This window comes from Monodon monoceros, unplaced genomic scaffold (genome assembly GCF_005190385.1).
Source record: "Monodon monoceros isolate NGI ecotype Baffin Bay Population unplaced genomic scaffold, NGI_Narwhal_1 Super_Scaffold_2, whole genome shotgun sequence".
Lineage (NCBI taxonomy): Eukaryota > Metazoa > Chordata > Mammalia > Artiodactyla > Monodontidae > Monodon > Monodon monoceros.
Window position 1 is genome coordinate 82,846,728 of NW_021703776.1, and position 19,786 is coordinate 82,866,513.

Consider the following 19,786-nt stretch of genomic DNA (forward strand, 5'->3'; position numbering starts at 1 on the left):
ATTCTGGAGAATAGCTAGTTTCCTTCATGCTCACTTTCTCAATGGGTAGTCTATTCAGTTGGGGCAGGTCAGGGTCAGCTTCTCCACCATGGACACCAATGCTCTCCAGAAGCAGTGAAAGAGCCTTGGGGAGCCCCACTCAGGGGAGCCTTGCATTAGAAGGCACATGGAGAGGGGTCTCTTCTGAAGAGCCTTCCTCCCTTTGTTATAGTCTCTTATTCTGTTATTATCAAAATGAAGAGAGAAAATTATCAGCTTACCATTCACTATAACACATCAGGAGATCTCCTGGTGATATAATGAACAACGTCTTGCCTCTGGTTTAGGAATACTTCTTTGACTAGAATCACAAATAAATTCCAGGCTTTGCAGCCAATCTGAAAACTGAAATTTTGCCTTTGTTTACTGCTCCACTGTAGTTTTCTCAGTCTCAGCTTCCTTTATGTCAGCCCATTAGACAAGGAGGAAAACAGTTCTCCAGCTGTGAGAATCTTAACAAATATTTTATTAACACATACTGATGTATTCCTGGGATATAAGAGTCCTCAAAACACTGCCCCCACTAAAGACACTAAAAATGCTCAAGTCCTGGGTCCTCAGTTGAGCTTTGGAACCACGCACCCCTTGAACAGAGCCAGGGTCGCCCTACCTCGCCCAGCCCACATCCCTGTGTTGCAAACAGGTTCTCCCCTCAGTCAGATGCAGAGGATGACATGCATGCCTTTGCAAGGGCAGGGGCTCCTTATGATTAAACCAGAATGGAGAAAAACTTAGCACCAGCTGCTCAAAAGGGACTTCAGGCTTCATGTTTCAAAGCCACTCATTCCACTTCTCTGCAGGAAGGGCTGGAATATCTTCAGGATGAGGATAAAGATTCCCACTGCCGGAATATTCGGAACACCTTCCTTGATTTCTCAGAGAGACTCTATGAATAGAAAAGCTCATTATTAGAGATTAAATTCTTTTATAGAGACAAAGGATGGGTAATAGCTTTAAGGTGTGGTCTGTAAATTTCTCCCACAATGATCTACATATGTCTAGGAGTGAGTAAAACCAGTTAATCTTATATTGTGCTACATATAATATACACCTAAAGCCAGACTAAAAATCAAGAAGCTTGAGTCTACTGTTAGATTACTGCTAACATACTCTGGAGCCTCTAAAATAAGGCTTATTGTCCTTCTCCAAGCACCCGTATGTGTCCTAATCTTTGAATGTGAGGATGACACTTGTGACCCAGCATCAGTGCAGCACACATTTTGCACTGATTTCGCGTCTGTGATGCTGAATTGGCCCTATTCATCATCTCTTGTGAACAAGGATTCATATTTACAAGATGCCTAGCTGGTGCTAATAGTATAATCTAAGGCCAAGGAATGAAACAAAGTTAAATGACCCTTAAGAGTTTAAACTATGACCTTGGCCTTCTCAGACTCATGATTTAGCCAGCAGAGCTAATAATAGGAAGAATCTCACTGCCACTTGATCACATCTGTGAAGTGACCTGAGATTCTGAGAAATGGTGTTACAGGGAGACAAAACAGTTCACTAAAAGATAAAAGTTCTCAGTGAAGCAGAACATGTGGTTCTCTCTGCCTTTGAGAGTCACAGTGAAAAGCACAGGGTCTCAGTGAGAGCACAAACATATCTAGCAAGATAATCCATAAAGTTCACTCCAATTTCTGACAGAAGACGACATTTTCACTGTTTTCTTATACTCTTTGCGGCTGAATGTCTCAATAAAATAAAGTTCCAGGAGGGAAAAGTTTGAACTCTTACTTGTGACTGAGGGCAATTTAGTTAATACAGTGACACAGTTGAGAGATTTAAGTTGAAAAATAGTATAAACTTTTTTCTAACTTCAAGATCCTTTACTGCAGAGCTTCTAAGTTTTGTACTTCCCAGTCACAGCAGCTGTGGGGAATCTTAAAAGACAAGTTGTTAAAACGGACCTTCAAAGGTCCCGCATGCCACGCGGTACGGCCAAAAAAAAAAAAAAAATTAAATTAAATTAAATTAATTAATTAATTTATCTTTGGCTGCAATGGGTCTTCGTTGCTGCATGTGGGCTTTCTCTAGTTGCGGCGAGTGGGGGCTACTCTTCGTTGCGGTGTGCGGGCTTCTCATTGCGGGCTTCTCTTGTTGCAGCGCACGGGCTCTAGGCATGCGGGCTTCAGTAGTTGTGGTTTGCAGGCTCTAGACCGCAGGCTCAGTAGTTGTGGAGCACGGCCTTAGTTGCTCTGTGGCATGTGGGATCTTCCCAGACCAGGGCTTGAACCTGTGTCCCCTGCATTGGCAGGCAGATTCTTAACCACTGAGCCACCAGGGAAGCCCCTGAATGCACATTCTTGGGCATCTAGCATCACTATAGCTCCCTCCAGTGGAATTCTGTGACCCTACAAAACCACGAACCTGGGAATGCTTCTGATAAACATCTGCTGGCAAGTATTATTTTACTTTGTCCTTGGAGGGAACAGAGGTCAGAAATTATTATATTTACACTAAGCAAGTTACATGGCAAATTTGGGAATGAGCCAGTAAAGGAAAGAGAATGCAGTTTTTGTGATTCCTTAATGCCCACCCTCCTCTCACTTCCGTCCTTTGCACAGAGCAAACACTTGAGTTGTTTTCTCAGCTGTCATGACGGGTTTGCATTTACCCACAAGTGTCACCAGCAGCAGTCATTGCTGTGATGGCAGCTGAGGGTCAGTGCACAGGGGGCCGCGGAACACAGCAAAGTAACGTGCCCACCATAAGGAATGAAATCAAGGTCGTGGTGGCGGAGCACAGTGCTCCATCCTGACAGCTAAGTTAACTGGCCAGGCTCCAAGTGCAAGTGACAGTAACTCAGATGGAAAAAGCAGCTGCTCTGCAACACTAGCAGCAGCCTGTCATCTCTTTCTGTTTCTGTATTCCTTTTCTACTTCGAGTCATTTGAGTGGAGAAGACAAAGAATTTATCAGAGTTCGGTGGAATGCCATATGCTAAACTGCAGAAAGAATGAACCAGTCCCATGCCTGTTCTCTAGGATGAACCCAGACTGTGTCTACCTTGACTTATGAAAGCTGTGGGCAGGCAGGGTGCTAATTATAGGACCAGCCTCCTCTCCTCATCCCATAAACAGGAAGTGCTGCACATGGTCAGGGCAATGGCTTATCTCACCATGGAGTCGGTTTCAGTTGGCTGGTTAGCCTCTTTGTGGGCCAAGAGGATGTTCAGCACTGCCTTCCAGCCTGGCTCTGCCGGGGTGCTGGCATCTACCTCAGTTCCACCATTCTCCCTGGTTTCTTTTCCAAATGTGATATTCACCCAAGGACACCAGTCTCTATGCTGAGAAGTGGGATCAAAGAAGCTTCGGGAAGATGTGTCCTGAGAGAGGAGGAAGAGGAATCCGTGTTAATGAAGGGCAGATACTATGTAAGTTCAGGGAGGCATTGCTATAAATTGTCAACTCTAGAATCTCACAATGTGCACGTTTCTAGTTTTACGTTCTCCTTTAAACTTCGCCTATGTATTTCCCTCTCACTTTTAAAATTCTTTTACTCCCTTTGTGTTAAACCATCCCTTATCAGGTCTATCCTCTTTTCTCACTACTGTCCCTTGGGCAAGACAAATTTATTACATTGCCAGAAGATGTCCCAAAGAAACAAATGGCAAAACCCTTAAATTTTTTTTCCCTCTGGTTACCCAACTGTCCCATCTTTAAACTTATTCTCGTGGCCTCCTTATAGCCACAGGACCAGTCTCAGCTCATGCCTGCTTCTCTGTGCTGCATGGTGAGGGCTTGGGTGCTGCTGTGCTCAGGGACCTCCACACATGCAGGCAGACTCACCGAGCTGCTGGAAGAGCAGAGGCGAGCCCGTTTGGCTCTCCGAAGAGGACTAGATGGCACTTCTAGGCCAGTGGTGTCTCCTGTTCCCATGCTTCGTGTCACTGGGCGGGTTCTGGTGGTGGGGCTAGCGGCCTCTGGCTCAGGACGGTCAACAGGACTGGAAGAGTCCAAGCTTCGAGTTCTAGAGACAATGGGACCTGGGCTCCTTTCAGCCTGAAGGAAAGGGGAGATGATGGAAGTACCCTAATGACATTAATGACTACGGTCAGGAGAAATATTTCTAGAAGCATGTGAAAGCTAATATTTTTAAAACTATAAGAATTTAGTTTCTGAACTGTTTACATAACTAAACTCTTCAAAGAATATTAGATTTCTATACAAAATAATGAGTTTAGCATCTCCATTGCAACTGGTGATAAAACCACTCTGTAATATTCTTGTCACTGCGGTTATAAGTGAAGTTTAACCTAAGTTAATTATACAACCTAAGTTAATTTCCAACTTTTCTGCCAACAACACTTTTGGTAAGAATGCTGTTTTTAAAAAGTCCACCCTGAGCGCTTCCCTAGTGGCGCAGTGGTTGAAAGTCCGCCTGCCGATGCAGGGGACATGGGTTCGTGCCCCGGTTCGGGAAGATCCCACATGCCGTGGAGTGGTTAGGCCCGTGAGCCGTGGCCGCTGAGCCTGCGCGTCCGGAGCCTGTGCTCCACAACGGGAGAGGCCACAACAGTGAAAGGCCCGTGTACTGCAAAAAAAAAAAAAAAGTCCACCCTAGGACTTCCCTGGTGGTCCAGTGGTAGTGGTTAAGACTCCACGCTCCCAATGCAGGGGGCCCGGGTTTGCTCCCTGGTTAGGGAATTAGATCCCACATGCTGCAACTAAGAGCCCGCATGCCGCAACTAAAAGATCCCACACACCTCAACGAAGATCCCATGTACTGCAACTAAGACCCGGCACAGCCAAATAAATAAATATTTTTTAAAAAACAGAATAAAATTTGAAAAAATAAATTAAAAGTCCACCCCAAACAAGCCAACTAAGTCTATACCTGCTCTGAGCCTGGGGAAAACGTGGCATCCTGGCTCCGAGTCATCATCCTCCGAGGAGACTCAGGCACCAGAGAGAAGCGCTCTGGCCGGCACTCAGAGCCTGGGATGGGGGAGCTGGTCAGACCAAAGGAGGCATCCAGGTCGGTCATGGATGACTCTATCTGCTGGAAGCCCCAGAGCCCCACCTTCCTCATACACTGTGAACATGTTATCAGGGAGAGCTGCATGGGTTCCAGCGAAGAACTAGGTAGGAATAGAAAAAAAAGTGCGTTTTCTCAGAGGATAACATTTTCAAGGGACTAAGCATAATGATCTGTGAGTATGCTTCATCTCATCAAACAAATCTCTGAAACAGGCCAGGGGACTGGGAACCACCTCCTCTCAGGGCCCCGTCCTCCGATGCTAGGACCCAGCTTCATCATCTCTCACGTATTTCCTACAGAAAGATCTAGGGGTCTTAGCATGCTCTCTATGGCAAGCCTATTTTAAAGGTTAAGTTTTATAAATTTCTCATGTCCCTTTTAAAGTTTTTCTGTGTAAATGAAAAGTATTGCTTAATCTACCAAAGAAAGCATATTTAAAGTAAATCAAAATTGGTTTGACAGTCTTCTGTCTCAGAGGCAGTCTGCTGAACTGAGCAGCTGGAATGCAGACACCAACTTGGGGCCTAGAGGATTCCAGCTGGTGCTTCCTTCCGTACTTCTTATCAATTAAACTGATTTTTCCTTTCTAAAACTAGAAAGGAGCTTCACTGTTTATAGGAACACGAATTCCCAGCTGGGAAGTGATAGTAAAAGAAACAAAGTTCAGGCATGTTCAAGAATTCCTGAGTTCTAATTCTGGTTTTGTTACTAATTCTTTCTATCCCTCCTCCACCCCCTTAGTTTTTCTTTGTCACTGTTTTTCTCACAGGAAACACCATGTGATCTCCAAATGATAGGAGTAACTGCTGTGTGTGGGTATATAATGTTGTCACAGTTTATGTCCCCAGGCAAATTCACTAACCTACACGCCCAGCCACACACGGAGAGAATACAGGCAGTGACATGGATTTGGATGATGTCTGAACCTAGTTTGGTTGCAGTTTTTCTCTCATCAGTTCCGTGATCAAGTTCATCTTCAAGCAGGTTCAGGAGAAGACTGATCTTGTCTTCTGTCAAGCACTACAAAGGAATCAAGAGAAAAGACTTAAAGTTTCAACCACCATGAAAAGTCATAGATAATGATGTACCTAGGTGGTACAAGGCAAAAATCATGAAAAAAATGACAAACACGAAGACAATTCTCTTCATTGGAGAAGACTTACTTCCAGCACAGGCTAAGGTATCACACAGAAGCTTTCTGAACTGCCCTGGATCTGCTGATTGAGAAAGGGAGCAGTGTTTCTGGAACTACCACATCTTCTCTTAGTACTAACTTGGTTTCAAATTACCAATTGCATATTTTCCCTGAAACCTGTAAACTTCAAACCCAAATAATCACAACAGACTACTACTAATTTCTTGGCCTGGCAATGAATTTACTTTTGACACCACAAAAGACCTTGCCACAGTCTTTACTTTTGTTCTAAGAATAAGAAAGCATTATGACAGGGTGAAAAAACTTTCATTGACTAGAGACAGGAGGACATTTATAATAGGCATCAGAGGCTAACAGTTTGGTGCTAAAATCCATAATAGCTTCTCAACTTGAAGAAGCAAAATAATAGCTTCTATTTCCTACAGTAACGTTTGTCTTGACAGAATACCCACAGGATGATGAAATGGGACAGTAAATATTCAGTTTCAAAGTGCAGATAGGACAGAGCATTTCAAAATTTCTATTTACAAGGGAAAAGGGAGTTTATAACTTCTCCAGCACTTTCTTTTGGAAAATAGTATGCGATAAACCATATGAAGCCACATTTCAGTATCTTCTGTTAAATGTTTAAGTAACAAATTGAGATAAAATTGAATTTACGCCACTTAAAGAATCATATCTAAAAGTTTAAATGGAACTCACTTATTTAAACCCTCAAATCCTCTTTATGGTAGAGATTGAAAAAGGTCAGTTAAGAGACAAACAAGTAGTTCTCTTCCTAGCTATCTGTAGCCTCTTGTCATTAAAACAAATGATTCATGCTGGCGACAACTGAAGGCCACTGTATGCTAGCCAAGAAAAACTCACCATAGTTTTTAAGTCCTCTGGCCTCAGGGAAGGAAGCTGGAAGTCCAAGTGACAAAGGCTTTGAAAACGATCTAGGAATTCACTAACAAGAACCGCAGGTTCATCCAATGGCAACATCCCAAATCGATCTGTGGAAAAAGTAAACTGGGAGATTATATTGGTACAAATTATAAAAAATAAAAAGCATGTATAGAACAACAGGGGAAATGTAAATTGATGATATTCGATGATATTAAGAAATTAACAATAACACCTAGACTTGTGATAATCAATTAAAATAATGTAACTGAAGTGCTAAAAGTAGTTCCCAGTGTACAGTAAGTGCTATGTATCACAGTTACTTCATCATTATTATCATTATTTATCACTTGTTTTTTAGGATTGTTTTACGTATTGTTTTTAGGTTTAATCTCAGTAATGTTTTATTTTCCTTAAGGGCAGAGACAATATCTCACATAATTTACAGATTTCTCATTACTCCTACCAATAGATATATATATATTTAAATTTATTCATTATTTTTGGCTGTGTTGGGTCTTCGTTTCTGTGCGAGGGCTTTCTCTAGTTGCGGCGAACGGGGGCCACTCTTCATCGCGGTGCGTGGGGCCTCTCACTGTCGTGGCCTCTCTTGTTGTGGAGCACAAGCTCCAGATGCGCAGGCTCAGTAGTTGTGGCTCACAGGCCTAGTTGCTCTGTGGCATGTGGGATCCTCCCAGACCAGGGCTCAAACCCGTGTCCCCTGCATTGGCAGGCAGACTCTCAACCACTGTGCCACCACGGAAGCACCCAATAGATATTTGCTATTATTAAATAATATTAATTTTCTGATGCTAAAAGATCAGTTATCAGAGTACTGATTTTTATTTCTCAACAACAAAATGATTACAGTATGGTTTTTAATATCATTTGATAGAGCTAAACTTCTAGTACTTTGGGTCTTAAAATGATTACAATTTCTTGGGTCCCAGAATCAAATGCCCTAATATTTAAAATCCTTATCATCTCACTCTAACACTACACTTTGGTTCCTAGAAACCCCATAATGCAATTTTCAAAAAAGAATTAATTTACTTGATGGGGGCAGGGAAATCCTTTCACAGTGTATATGTATATCAGATCACCACATTGCATGCTTTTTAAAAAAATTTATTTATTTATTTATTTATTTTTGGCTGCATTGGGTCTTTGCTGCTGCGCATGGGCTTTCTTTAGTTGCGGCGAGCGGGGGCTACTCTTCGTTGTGCCGTGCGAGCTTCTCATTGCAGTGGCTTCTGTTGTTGCAGAGCACAGGCTCTAGGCACACGGGCTTCAGTAGTTGTGGCGCACGGGCTTAGTTGCGCCGCGGCATGTGGGATCTTTCCCGACCAGGGCTCGAACCCGTGTCCCCTGCATTGGCAGGCAGATTCTTAACCGCTGTGCCACCAGGGAAGCCCCCTGCATACTTTAAATATCTTACAATTTTGTCAATTATACTTCAATAAAGCTGGAAAAATAAACAATAAAAGAAAAAGAAATTACTGATTTTTTTGGATAGAGTTGTGATAGTACTTTTGTGATTATGTTTATTTTTTGGCCACACTGTTCAGCATGTGGGATCTTAGTTCCCAGACCAGGGATCAAACCCGTGCCCCTGCATTGGGAGCATGGAGTCTTAATCACTGGACCACCAGGAAAGTCCCTGTGATTATGTTTAAAAAGCAGAGTCTCAGGAAAGGTTTCTCAGAAGAAGTCAGGTCTAAGCTGAATTGGAAAGACCAACAACAGTGTGTAAAAGTAAAGCCCTAGAGGATAACACATGTGGGGAATTCTAAATAGTCTCACAGGGTTGGAACACAGTATTCCTGTGGGGAGACTAGTCGGAGAGAAGGTTAAAGTACAGACAGCAGCCAGACCATGATTTTATTAATGTATGTGATGAGAAACTACTGGAAGATTTTTTAAAAGGAAGAAGTGAAAGTGATATTATAGACAGTATGTATTAGTTTAGAGCAGAGACTAAGGGGTCAGTCTGGATGCAAAGAAATAAGCTTAGCAGACATTAAGGTGATTTAAAGTAGCAATCCCTCTAAGATATGAGTGGCATAAGGATGGAGAGAAGGAGCATCAATTTTGAATGACGGAACACTATCAAGCACACCAACATCTGCATAATGGGAGACACAGAAGAAGGACAGGGAAAGGGGCAGAAAGAGTATTTGAAGACATACTAACTGAAAACTTCCCAAATTTTATGAAAAACAGTAATCTATACATCTAAAAGCTCAAAATCTGTGTAAGCAGAGAAGGGAAGAGCGAATATGCTAAATAGAATCAGAGTAGGTAGGAAGTGTACCAAGTACAGGAAGGATTGATTAGCACTTGTGATGACACATAACTTGGTGAAAAGGGTGTTTGAGTTACAGTCACACACAACAATCATGTACAAAGATGGTTTGACAGGAGGTTCTAAAATGAATAAGCTAGTTTTCCCAAATGGAAAGTTAACTAGATAAACACTATCCCTCATCTCCTAGAAGACTAAAATTTTAGATGGCCCTACTTATTATAAAGCTTCAAACATGCTACATGTGACAACATGGATTAATTTTAAAAAAGTTGACTCCCCCTACAAAAGTAGGTTGCAGAATATATATAGAATGATAACATTCATAGAAAATTTTAAAACAAATAAATAGTGCCATATATATTGCTTCTAGATACATGTAAATGTTGTAGACATAGAAACCATGTAAGCAAATCATGGACACCAAACTCAGGATAGTAGTTATTACAGGACAGGGAGGCAGGGAATGAGATTGGGGAAGACTACACAGCTGTATCTGTAATTCTTCCTGATTAACAGAAAGAAAGCAGGGTGAGGTGGTTTTGCAAGGATAGCAAAATGTTAGTATTAGGTGGGGTTGGGTGGTAGATACAGAGATGTTTCTTATATTATTATTATCTACAATTTTTTCTATACTTGAAACACTCCACAATTTTAGAAATTACTCAAAAAGTTAAAAATAAAACAAAGAGACACTTTCTATATTCAAGGGTAACAAAATATTCCTTAAGAGTTTATCAAATTATTTAAAGTTGGGACTTCCCTGGTGGTGCAGTGGTTAAGAATCCGCCTCCCAATGCAGGGGACACAGGTTCGATGATCCCTGGTCTGGGAAGATCCCATATGCCGCAGAGCAACTAAGCCCGTGTGCCACAACTACTGAGCCTGCGCTTTAGAGCCCGTGAGCCACAACTACTGAGCCCTCGTGCCACAACTACTGAAGCCCGCGTGCCTAGAGCCCGTGCCCTGCAACAAGACAAGACACCGTGATGAGAAGCCCGCGCACCACAACAAAGAGTAGCCCCTGCTCGCCGCAACTAGAGAACGCTTGCGCACAGCAATGAAGACCAAACGCAGACAAAAATAAATTAAAAAAATTTAAAGTTGTTGCAAGCAACCAAATAGGTCAAAAAAGTCATTAATTTTAAAAGATGCATCATTTTACTAGAAAAGTCAGGTAATAAAAAACTGAAATCAATGAGAAAGGTGTGGACTTTAAAAAAGTGAGGTTTAATAATAAAACGGAAACACGTCCTGATGACCAGTGGCTTTGGTTTAACAAAACTTGGGAGAAGAAACCAGGTCCCAACACCTATCTATCATCTTCTAATTCAGGATTTGGTCTGATTGTTACAACCCTAAGAAAGTACCACTAAAAACCTATAAAGGGAAAAGAGTGAACAGAGAAGAAATTAATCCCATCATGAAAATGTCTTCACATAAGTTTAAATATGTGTTTTACAATTAATGTATGTGTATATTTTGTCTACTTTAAAGTATACGATATGCTCAAAATAATCAGTCCTAATAAATTAGTAATTGTAATTTAAAATGTTTACAGTGATTTAATTTAGTTTGTAATTATTGGTAAATGTTAGAAAAAAATTACCTTCACAATTTTATTAGATATGCTTAATAAATGCAAGCATTAAAGTATAAATAGTTGAGGTGTTCTTTTCTCCACACAGAAGTCTCTTGAATGTCAAAAAAACAAATCAAGGGGGCTTCCCTGGTGGCGCAGCGGTTGAGAGTCCACCTGCCGATGCAGGGGACACGGGTTCGTGCCCTGGTCCGGGAAGATCCCACATGCCGCGGAGCGGCTAGGCCTGTGAGCCATGGCCGCTGAGCCTGCGCGTCCAGAGCCTGTGCTCCGCAACGGCAGAGGCCACAGCAGTGAGAGGCCCACGCACCGCAAAAAAAAAAACAAATCAAGGGATGATATAATTGGAAGGTCATATTTGAGATCTATTTAGGAGGTAGAATGGATAGGACCAGCTGGTGATGATAAGGAGGGGCATCTAAGGTGACTTTCAGGTTTTTGGGTAGCATAACTGGAAGGGGAGGTAAGTAACATCTACCAAGATGGAGACAACATAAGAAGTGAATAAAGTTTTAAGCATAAGATGAAGAAACCAGTTTTGTATATTTTGAGTTCTAGGTACCTGTAAGATTTTAAGTGGAAATGTTTAGAAGGTAGTTGAAAATATGAGTCAAGTTCAAAAGAGAGATCTGAATAGAAGTCAGAAGTCTTCAAGTAGGTAGTAGCTGAAGTCACAAATGGGACCAAGAAAGTAGAGTGTATTGTACAACATGGGAAATACAGCCAATATTTTGTAATAACTATAAATGGAAAGTAACCTTTAAAAATTGTACAAAAAAATTAAAATGCAAAAAAAAAAAGAAAGTAGAGTGCATGGTAGCAAGAGTTCGCAACCACCAACATAGGCCTTAGCAGATAGAGAATCTATCTCTGCCCTGGGTGCACCGGACAGAGAAGATTCAAATACGCATAGGACTGAGTTTTGTTATACTACACAGTGAAACAGCTAGGCCAACAGCAGGAAATCCTTGTTATACAGTCATTTTCACTTTAAAAATTTCATTTCTTAATAATTCCTTTTCTATCACCTCTTCATATATCAGTAGATGGCACTCTACGGTCACTTTCCAACTATTTTTTCCTCTTAGTGGTCACTCATGGAATATTCCTGGGCATCAGTGACCCTGGAATTAGCCTGAGCTGTCCTACTGAAATAAAAAACATACTTACATGGAGCTGATTTCCTGTCAAGCATGAAATATATGAATTAATAGTGCTGCATTGTAAACATGGGTCCAAAGAGTTTTGTCCCTGGTCTTGGTGAGCCCCCTGGCGGGCTCGGCTGTTGAAGCTGGTTACTCAGCAGGAATATGCCAACACGACCAGCAAAATAAAAGCAAATCCCACTTGAGACTACGTCTTGGGTTCCCGTGTTCTGAAGCATTTTGTGCACACATCAGTGGTTTCTGATTCGAGAGAGAGTGCGTACTGCCACAGCCCTTACACGAGAAGGACAAGAGGAGCCTGCACCTGGCCTCTCCAGACCCCTTACCATGGGGCAGTCTTTGGCTGTGATGATATCCTTACTTCAGTGCTACTGATATATTGTGCTGTTTTACTGTAAAAAACTGTAGATTTGTGATCACTCTAATGTGGGGTCCTGTGAGTCTTCTTTAGCAACTGAACCATATTTAACTGCCACCGTTAGTGCCATTAGTGTACCAGGAAGCCTGGGTAGAACACGGGGCTGTTTGCTCTGGTGGGAAAAGCAGAGAGTCTGAGATCAGATAAAACCATGGTCATGGCTCCTCACTAGCTGGTTTTAAGGCTTCTGATTCTTGGGACTTCCCTGGTGGCACAGTGGTTAAGAATCCGCCAGTCAATGCAGGGGACACGGGTTTGAGCCCTGGTCCGGGAAGATCCCAAGTGCCGCAGAGCAACTAAGCCCGTGCGCCACAGCTACTGAGCCTGTGCTCTAGAACCTGTGAGCCACAACTACTGAGCCTGTGCGCCTAGAACCCGTGCTCCACAACAAGAGAAGCCACCGCAATAAGAAGACTGTGTACCACAACGCAGAGTAGCCCCTGCTTGCCACAACTAGAGAAAGTCCGCGCGCAGCAACTAAGACCCAATGCAGCAATAAGCAAACAAACAAACAAATAAATAAATAAAATAGTAAAAAAAAAAAAGATTTCTGATTCTCAGTTTCCTCACCTAAAAATCAGGTTGATATCTACCTCCCAGGGCCCCTGAGAGGATTAAACGGGATAATGTATGTACGATTAAACCTTTGGCATGTCAAATGCACTTAATAAATAACACAATAAGTGAATGAATATTAGTTCTCTTGTAAAGCGCAAATAGACAGGAGGAAAAAGAAACTTCAAAGGCTAGATTTTCTCAAAGAAATAGACAATATGAGAAATGCAATGATCAGGGGTAGTGATGAACTGGGAGATTGGGATTGACATATATACACTAATATGTATAAAACAGATAACCAATGAGAACCTGCTGTATAGCACAGGGAACTCTACCCAATGCTCTGTGGTTACCTAAATGGGAAGGAAATCCAAAAGAGGGGATATATGTATACATATAGCTGATTCACTTCGCTGTACAGCAGAAACTAACACAACACTGTAAAGCAACTATACCCCAATTAAAAACAAATAAACAAGCAAAAAAACAAAACAAAAGAACCCCGCATTGACCAAGAAGAGATGGTAAATGGAAAATTTTGTAAATAAGTACCTGGAGAGGGGCTGTCTGGCCAGAAACAGAACTTCTCATGGGCAGTACACAAGGCTTTCTTCAGCTCAGCACATCGTTCCTTATCTGAAACCCGAATAGATAACAATGCCTTAAAAACAATGTCTTGTATGGATTCAAAATCCAATGACCAAAAGCCTTTAAGAGTATAGATACAACTAAGAATTAAAATAACTCAGAAAAATTTTAAAGACATGAAATATTAGCAACTGAAACATCTTAATATTTTTCACAAAACAAGTTCTAAATCAAGATTCTGAAAGCAATAACAAAGGAGATATCATGTATCTTATAAGGCAGGCATTCCAAAATGTGAGCCTTCATAAAAGTCCTGTGTCTCTTAGCCTAAGTATAAATTTTGGAACTATAAAATAAACATACTGCTGTTAGTTTCCCAGAATACACAAAGTCAGGTTCACTCTAAAGTAGCTGAGCTTTAAAAAAAAAAAAAGTAATGAGGGTGAAGACAATCACAAATTCACCTTGTTATATACAGAAGTACACATTCTTTGATCAAACACAAGTGACTGGTCGTTTCAGAAAAACTAGTATAGGGCTTCCCTGGTGGCGCAGTGGCTGAGAGTCTCCCTGCCGATGCAGGGGACACGGGTTCGTGCCCCAGTCCGGGAAGGTCCCACATGCCGCGAAGCAGCTGGGCCCGTGAGCCATGGCCGCTGAGCCTGTGCGTCCGGAGCCTGTGCTCCGCAACGGGAGAGGCCATAACAGTGAGAGGCCCACGTACCACAAAAAAAAACAAACAAAAAACACCTAGTATAGATATCTTTTGAATATGGAGAAAAATGTAATTTGTACTTTATACTTACATCTGTCAAAATCAAAAGCTGGTTGTAAAGTGGCACAGAGAAAAGCTTGACAGCTGGAGCACTTCAGCATATCACATTCAACTGTGACCCAGCCATATTTTGCACAGACCAGTGGAGACAGCTCAGGGGGCTTACCTGCCCATTTCAAAGAGTATTCACATTAAGAAAGACAACATGCATGTACATTAAAATGAACAAGTCAGAAATGAAAACTTTAACTCAATGTATATAGGAATAAACACATTAAGAGGAAAAGCAGCAGGAAGCCCTATGTATTTTATATGTTTTAAATGTTTATTTTATTATTGGTTGTGGGGTACAGTAGAAAAGCCATTCGCTTTTGCTTAATATGAAATACTAGGGATTTGAAAACACTAGTGAAAGCACTGGGATTTGCCTAAGCAGTAAGGGATGGTGAAGGTCAAACAAGCTAAAATATTTTATCACTCATCTCTGCTCTCCTGTTGTATCACATCCACTTTTGCCTTCTGAAGAATAAAGTCAGTAAAATTAATAATATTCATTATTCCTCCCTACTCCAAATTTGATTGTTATATACTAACGTGTGTGTGGTATGTGTGTTTTAAGTAAGCTGAGAGCATCAAGAGCATCTGTAAGTATGTGCATGGGAAATATGTCCTAAAATATTTATTGATCTTTAATATTCAACACTCAGCTTTTTCTATTTTACCTATAGAGCTCTTGTTTTACAGAGCACAGAAAAAAAAAAAAGGATAAAACATAAAAGATGCAGGAAAGTTCTATATTTTTACAAGGGATATAGGAACTTGAAAACATTCTAATAGCAGCAAAAGGAGGACTGAAGGCTAGAAACAAAATCTAAATGTAAATGTTAAAGGAGTTTGGATTATGTAGAATAAAAGTAATAGAATCACTTAACTAGCTTAAGTTAAATAAATAATTATCATATCAAAGTGGCAATCAATTTATATCCAATGGGAACAAAAAAACAACAAAAGAAAATGATTTTAAATGCTTTGTCAATATCAGGAATGAATCCAAGGAACAGGAGTAGAAGCATGGTTAAAATACTTTCCCCTTCCTGAACAATTCAGTCCTAAAGCCACCAGGTGGTGAGCAAGGCAGAGGATTAAGCCAGGAGGTGGGGAGACAGCTCATCGCATGGTGTCAAAAGCCAAAAAAAAAAAAAAGCCAAGTCGGGTAAAGAGGGAGTCCATACAGAGGGGGGCCTACCTTGGGGTGCTGTAGCCAAGTGGGGTGTAAAGAGCATCTACATGGGGCTCCCACTCACCAAATCAGGGGCAACTGGAATCTCAAAATATATAATAGTAATGGATTATGACCCATTGAATAAAAAAGGAAATCATGAGCCCATGCTGCTACAATAAGTTACATAAAGTTTGATGAGGAATGCGATATTTACATGGTTTCAAAGCACATCCCCACAAAAGTTTAATTACAAAGGAGGAAAAAGCTACTTTACAATGGAAAACACCGACAGACACTCCCTTAATCAATTGATCAAAATGATGATCGAGGGTAAAGGGACAGATCAAAATCATGTGCCACCTGACAGGATGCAATGAGAACACAGCGTTACTTCTGTGATATTCCTACATAACCTGAATCTAATCATAATGAAACATCAGACAAATGCAAGTTGAGATACACTCTATAAAATAACGGCCTATAATCTTCAAAAGTATCAAGGTCATGAAATTCAAGGAAAAACTGAGGATTCTCAACTGGATCCTTTTGCTATAAAGAACATTTTTACTACAATTGAGGGAATGATTATGATGTAAGGGTTATATGGCAGTAATTTATTATGTGAATTTCCCAATTTTGATGGTTTCATTGTGGTTATGTAAGAGAAAGTCCTTGTTTGTGGGAAATATTTGGGGGTAATGAGGTGTCACTTTGGCAACTTACTTTCAAGTACTCACAAGGAAGTTCTTTGTAACCTGTGCAATCTTTCTATAAGTCTGTAATTGCTTTAAATTAAAAACACTCTAGCAAATAGAAAATGGCAAAAGTGATGTGATGTCAGTTGAGACCTAGCTTCTATCTTGCTCTCTCTTGTTTGCTCACTCTGACTGAAGCCCGCTGCCATGTTGTGAACTATCCCTGTGAAGAGCCCACGGAGCTCCAGCCAAATTTCTTACCAAGTTTAATTCTAAAAATTAAAAACATCAGAGAAAGTGGTGTTACTCCTAGAAGAATAATTCCAGAAGCAGGCAGAAAGTGCAACTCACTCGAACCAAAAAGGATATAGAAAAGGTTTCCACTCTGCTAAAGAAGGCTTCTTTGCTTCTAGATTCCAATGGAGGTTCTTCTGCTCGGGGTGATCCATTAACTGACTGGAGTGTGGCAGATGTGTCCTTCCTAAAATAAAGTGGCAGAACTATTGGTAATCCTTTCAAGGCATCACTTTGCCTAAACGTTTTTTATCTAGCTTCTCTGCACATTGTATCATCAATCACGCCACTCTGGATTTTAACCTTTCTAAATATCATTTCAGTCAGGTAATTTTTCTGTTTAACACTGTCAATAGTTTCACAATACTTACTAAGCAGAATCCAAATTCTTCAGACTGGCATTCAAATCTCTACAGTTTGGCCATAACTAAGTTTCAAGCAATTTCTACCTTGACCATACTCCACTAATCCTATACTGGCAAACTATGCTACCGCACTCATTGCTCTCCAACAGTATTTTGCATAATTTTTGTAAACACAAAATAAGACTCAAGGCTTCTGTGCATTATCCAATTTGAACCATCTTAGAAATTTAACTATTTTAACAGCAGAAAATGACAATTTTGATATTTCTACCTGGATTGATCCTTGCTATGCACTTCTTCCCCAAAGGAACTAATTTGAAAATTTAAATCAAAGTAAAGAATTTTAGCTATTTCATGAAAAAATTCAAGGAGAAAAAACCCAGCAAAACAATTCTTTTATATTCAGTGAAAGGCATTTCAACAGCACCTGGGAAGTGTAGAGGGAGGAACTACTGAAGACAAAAGTAATTTTAATAAAAGTAAGATTACACCAACTATTATAACTCAAAATAAAGTAATTTATTCTAAGAATCCTTCTGAGAGTGACAGCCTCAGGGAGGTGTGGATCTTGGAAAAAATTCAGAGCTTCCATAAACTTGGATAGAAAAAAATGACATTTATTTTGGTATCCTCTAACTGAAATGTAGCATTTCCCTCCATTATGAATGAAGATAATTTAAAAAACCACAGTAGCATCAGCAGTACCTGTAAATTTGTCATCAATGGAATTCACAGGTATTTTGTCACCACATTATGGTTGTTGCACATGTTTTGAAATACCGTTTATGCTCTCGCTACTTCAAAATTATGGTAGATAACAGACCTATTACTAGATATTATTTAACTCTTAAATAATGAAGCGTTTTACTGCATCACTTTTTTTCTTTTATTTCTTGATAACTGCATTCCAACGTAATTGGTATCCTTTATAATCCTATGTAATTTACTTTATGCATTTAAAAATATAATTCTCAGAAGGTGTTCATAAACTTTACCAGGCTGCCAAAGGTGTCTAGGACTTAAAAAGGTTAAGAAGTCTCAGAGAAATCAGGTGCGCATATTCAGTTCGCGGTCCTGTCTTTTTCCTTCCTCCCAAAACTTGTCTTAAGGCAAAATTGCGCCCAGTACCTCCCGAGCAGAAGATTAAAGCCGACTGAGCGAAGGAACCCCAATCTCTTCAAGATCCCAAGCCGCAGCCATTCCCATCGCCCGAGTTACAGACCCAGGGTATCCTACCCTGGCCTGAGTCCCCCAAACCCTCTCCAATCCGCCGTCGCCAGACCCAGGGTGGACTCGCGGACTCACGCTTCGGCGCCTCCCTCTTCCGGGGCAATCCCCTCATCTATCAGCTGCCGGACTTTCTGGGGAGTCTCTTCTGGGGAGCGAACAACCGCACTACAATTCTTTTCGACCCCCGCGGCAAACGTTGGCCCCTCAGTGGGCGCCGCCATCTTGGTCCGTTTCCGAGTTGCTTCCCCGCGCGTGTGAAGGCTCAGGAACTTCCGTTCTGAGCGGTTAAGATCCTCTCTCGGCTTCCCACGCGTTGGCCCAAGCAACCTGCCGGGTGTCACCGCCGGGCCCAGCCCTTCCTGGCCATTTTAGAACGAGGTAGGGACTTCCCTGGCGGTCCAGTGAAGACTACGCGCTTGCATTGCAGGGGGTGTGGGTTCCATCCCCTGGTCGGGGAGCTTAGATCCCGCATGCCCTGCGGCGTGGCCCAAACAAAACCGAGGTAGACCCTCGCGGGAGGGCTCTGGTTAAACACCAAGATTAGTCGTTTCCTTTATGTACGAGCATACCTGGCTTGATAAGAGGTTTTTAGAGCGCTGTCTTTCCGAGTTCAGCAGGGTTGAGGGGCCCAATTTAGTCTTAAGGTAATTAACTGATAAGACTCTCCTAAGTTTATCTTTTTACATGTGAGGGAATGGCGACAGTCACTTGAGAGTAAATAATTTAGAATCCTTAGAAACCGTGTTACGGGTGGGTTTAGAAGTCTGGCGTTTGCCGTTATCGAACACTTCTTCCCTGCTTTGTCCAAAAATTATTTATTGAGGGTGTCCTACTGACGCTGTCCTCGGCGCTGGCAATGACAGCAGTGAATAAAGGAGACGTAATTTTTAGTGGAGTTAGACATTAAAAAAATACGTTTTCCTGAACTTTTGAAATTACAAGTGCTCCAAAGAAATCCCAAGGGTTAGGGTTAGGGTAAAGGAGGACCTAATTCAGTCTACAGATTCTCCTGAGAGCATCTGTGCTGGAGTTAAAATAGATGAGATTGTGGGAAAGAGATCTACACAGACTCTAACAGCATCCCAAACTGGAAGGAGTTTGCCTCATATAATAAACAGAAAAAAGAGACTGATGTGACTGAGCAATGGGCAAAGGTAAAAGTGGGGCCACCCCCCAACCCCCCCCACCCCCCGCCAGCTCACTCTCTGTGGGCTCCTAACTTCAGTAGTTGTTCCCGCCCACCAGGACTTTCAGCCTATTGATCTCAGCCTTTCCATTGTTCCGAACAACACCACCTTATTTTCTCCTTAGCCAGCTTCAGTTCCATGCCAATCATTATCATCATTCCTTTGCAAAATTTGCATATGGACAGAGAATTAGTTAATATTAAAGACTTATTTAGTTTTGTTATATGTGATAATGGCACTGTGATTATGGTTTTTAAAAGTCCTTACTGGGAATTCCCTGGTGGTTTAGGGATTAGAACTCGGTACTGTTACTGCTGA

General features: G+C 41.4%; 1 protein-coding gene across 2 annotated transcripts; it reads right to left on the reverse strand.

Moving 5' to 3' along the window:
- Positions 1 to 483: 483 nt before the first annotated feature.
- ZC3HC1 (zinc finger C3HC-type containing 1) lies at positions 484 to 18,754 on the reverse strand. Of its 2 annotated transcripts, none has more exons than XM_029233374.1 (10): positions 18,357 to 18,502; positions 16,762 to 16,873; positions 14,507 to 14,657; positions 13,665 to 13,748; positions 7,048 to 7,175; positions 5,887 to 6,044; positions 4,881 to 5,124; positions 3,833 to 4,075; positions 3,163 to 3,369; positions 484 to 925 (listed from the first exon to the last, which is right to left on the reverse strand). In XM_029233374.1, the coding sequence occupies exons 1-10, from the start codon at positions 18,500 to 18,502 to the stop codon at positions 857 to 859; spliced, it is 1,542 nt and encodes a 513-aa protein (XP_029089207.1). In that variant the 3' UTR covers positions 484 to 856. The 2 variants fall into 2 exon arrangements, with proteins under 2 accessions (XP_029089207.1, XP_029089208.1); XM_029233375.1 differs by having other exon boundaries at positions 485 to 925; positions 3,833 to 4,045; positions 18,357 to 18,754.
- Between the last annotated feature and the right edge of the window lie 1,032 nt (positions 18,755 to 19,786).

Bases quoted from the DNA above. Each gene is read 5' to 3' on its own strand.
- ZC3HC1 (XM_029233374.1), bottom strand. From the start codon at position 18,502: ATGGCGGCGCCCACTGAGGGGCCAACGTTTGCCGCGGGGGTCGAAAAG. The intron at 6,045-7,047 runs GTGAGTTTTTCT...ATTCCTTTGTAG, and splicing joins CAGAGGACTTAAAAACTATG to TGCTTGACAGAAGACAAGAT. The intron at 4,076-4,880 runs GTATAGACTTAG...TAATGTCATTAG, and splicing joins TTTCCCCAGGCTCAGAGCAG to GGTACTTCCATCATCTCCCC.